This window comes from Neopelma chrysocephalum, unplaced genomic scaffold, assembly GCF_003984885.1.
Source record: "Neopelma chrysocephalum unplaced genomic scaffold, ASM398488v2 Primary Assembly neopelma1_96781, whole genome shotgun sequence".
In the NCBI taxonomy this organism is placed as follows: domain Eukaryota; kingdom Metazoa; phylum Chordata; class Aves; order Passeriformes; family Pipridae; genus Neopelma; species Neopelma chrysocephalum.
The window spans coordinates 6,316-8,741 of NW_020925425.1; the positions used below are offsets into that span (position 1 = coordinate 6,316).

General features: G+C 50.0%; 1 protein-coding gene across 1 annotated transcript in view; it reads right to left on the reverse strand.

Moving 5' to 3' along the window:
• Positions 1–2,072, reverse strand: part of LOC113981866 (dysferlin-like) — a gene marked incomplete at both ends in the record, with an annotated part of 7,703 nt that extends 5,631 nt beyond the window's left edge. The window contains one exon of the mRNA XM_027709535.1: positions 1,917–2,072. Within this exon, the coding sequence (XP_027565336.1) occupies positions 1,917–2,072 (156 nt within the window). The remainder of the gene's footprint in view (positions 1–1,916) is intronic.
• Positions 2,073–2,426: the final 354 nt, after the last annotated feature.

Sequence of the window (2,426 nt, forward strand, 5' to 3'; positions counted from 1 at the left end):
ATCATGGACAGGGTCAGGGAAAAAGTCAAGGACAGGGACAGAGTCAGAATCAGGGACAAGATCAAGGACAGGGACAAAGTCAGGGACAGAATCGGGGACAGAGACAAGGTCAGGGACAGGGAAAGGGACAGGGATAAGGTCAGGGACAAGGTCAGGATCGTGGACAGGGTCAGAGACAAAGTCAAGAACGGGGACAGGATCAGGGACAGGGAAAGGGACAAGGTCAGGGAAAAGGTGAGGGACAAGGTCTGGATCAGGGACAGGGATAAGTCAGGGACAAAGAAAGAGAGACAGGATCAGGGACAAGGACAAGATCAGGGACTGGGTCAGGATCAGGGGCAAAGGCAAGGACAGGGACAGGGACAAAGTCAGGGACACCCTTCAGGGTCAGGACAACAAACCCAACCCACACATTCACCAAAAATAGAAATAATCCACAGGAATTTTCCCTCATTGCCCTTTTTTCTCTCTCTCAGCCACTTTTCCCTAATCCAAGTGCTGCTGGTTTTCCATCCAGGGCTCAAGGATAGAAACAAAAATCCCAATTTACGGATTTTAGCTCATTTTTGCTGCCAGCTGGGTTTGGGCTTTGGGGCTTTACCGAGTTTATTTTATTTGACTTTATGTTTTTTAGAGCTTGTTCAGTGCTGATCCTCTGCTCCCGAGCTGGCACCAGCCAAGGAATGTCACTGGAGATAGGAGAAACTCAGGAATTGCCTGGCAGGGGGATGGCAGCTTAAATTTCTTGGGGTGGCAGAGGGTCAGGAATCGGGGGAAAAAACGTAAAAAAATTTAAAAACAACATATATTTTCTAAAAAAAGCACCATCTGGGCCAAATTTTCACTGCCCTGGGATTGCAGGATACAGGGAGATATTCCTGGGATCTGCTGTGGGAGGAGCTGGAGCCCTCCAGCAGCACAACTGGGATATTCCCGTGGAGGAGCAGCTCCAGCTGGGTGGGAATCCCAGAGGAATTGTGGATGCTCCATCCTTGGAAGTGTCCAAGGCCAGGCTGGATGGGGCTTAGAGCAACCAGGGACAGTGGGGTGGGATGGGATGGGATGGGATAAATGGGATGGGATAAATGGGATGGGATGGGATGGGATGGGATAAATGGGATGGGATGGGATGGGATGGGATAAATGGGATGGGATGGGATGGGATGGGATGGGATGGGATAAATGAGATGGGATGGGGTGGGATGGGATAAATGGGATGGGATGGGATGGGATAAATGGGATGGGATGGGATAAATGGGATGGGATGGGATAAATGGGATGGGATAAATGGGATGGGATGGGATAAATGGGATGGGATGGGATAGGATGGGATAAATGGGATGGGATGGGATAAATGGGATGGGATGGGATGGGATAAATGGGATGGGATGGGATGGGATAAATGGGATGGGATGATCTCCAGCACCTTTCTAACCCAACCCATCCCATGATTCCATGGGATTTGAGGCTTCCCCGTGTTATTTGCTCTCTGTTTTGGGGGGAAAAACGTTTAAAAAAACCGTTCAGGTTCAGGGGAACCTGAACACTCCCACGAGAGAGAGAGACTGGGTACCTGTCAGCCTGAAGAGGTTTTTTTTTTTCCTGGACTGAATTGAGGGAGAAAGCTTAAAGGGACTGAGAGAAGTGCATAATATCATATATATAGTTGCTTTTAGCTTGTACAGCAAAATAAATGTATACATAATTCCCCTTTCCCCTAGAGAAGCCTCTTGGCTGAAAGTTTCCCTTCGGCACTGCCACGGTTTGAGAGCCCCAACCACGACAGGCACCGAGATAAAACTGTGGGAAGGGGTGGGGGGAAAGCTGGAAAATGGGATTTTGGGGATTTTTGTGGGGGGGCTCAAACCACCCCACACACACACACACAGAGACTGTGGACAGGGACTCTGAGGTACCTTGAGGAAGATGGTCTGGAGCTTCCCGCAGTGGGAGCCGCAGCAGTCGGGGATGTTTCGGGAGAAGAGGACGCGGTGGGCGGGGACCCGGGCGTAGGCGACGCGTCTGTCCCCCTGCAGCAGCCAGATCACGATGTCCGGGAGGCTGTTCTGGGGCTGGGAGACAGCAACAGTGTCCAACGGGAAGGGATCATGGAATCACAGAATCATAGAATCCCAGAATCCCAGAATCATAGAATTGATGCCTGCTCAGTTGGTGCTTAGAAAAAAATCCCAGAGCCGTTAGTTGGGGTGAGATAAGGAAAGGGTTTAATAGTGCCAAGGCAAGAGATGTTACATGACTGTTCTGGTTTGGAGCTGGCTCCCTGCCAAGTCTCCAAACCTTACCACAAGGAGTCCCCCCCCCGCCCCCACCCCAAACCAAGGGAGGAGAGGAAAGAAAAAAAACCCAAAAGAACCGAAAACGAGAGAGTAATGTATATAAATGTAATGTATATAAATATACAAAGT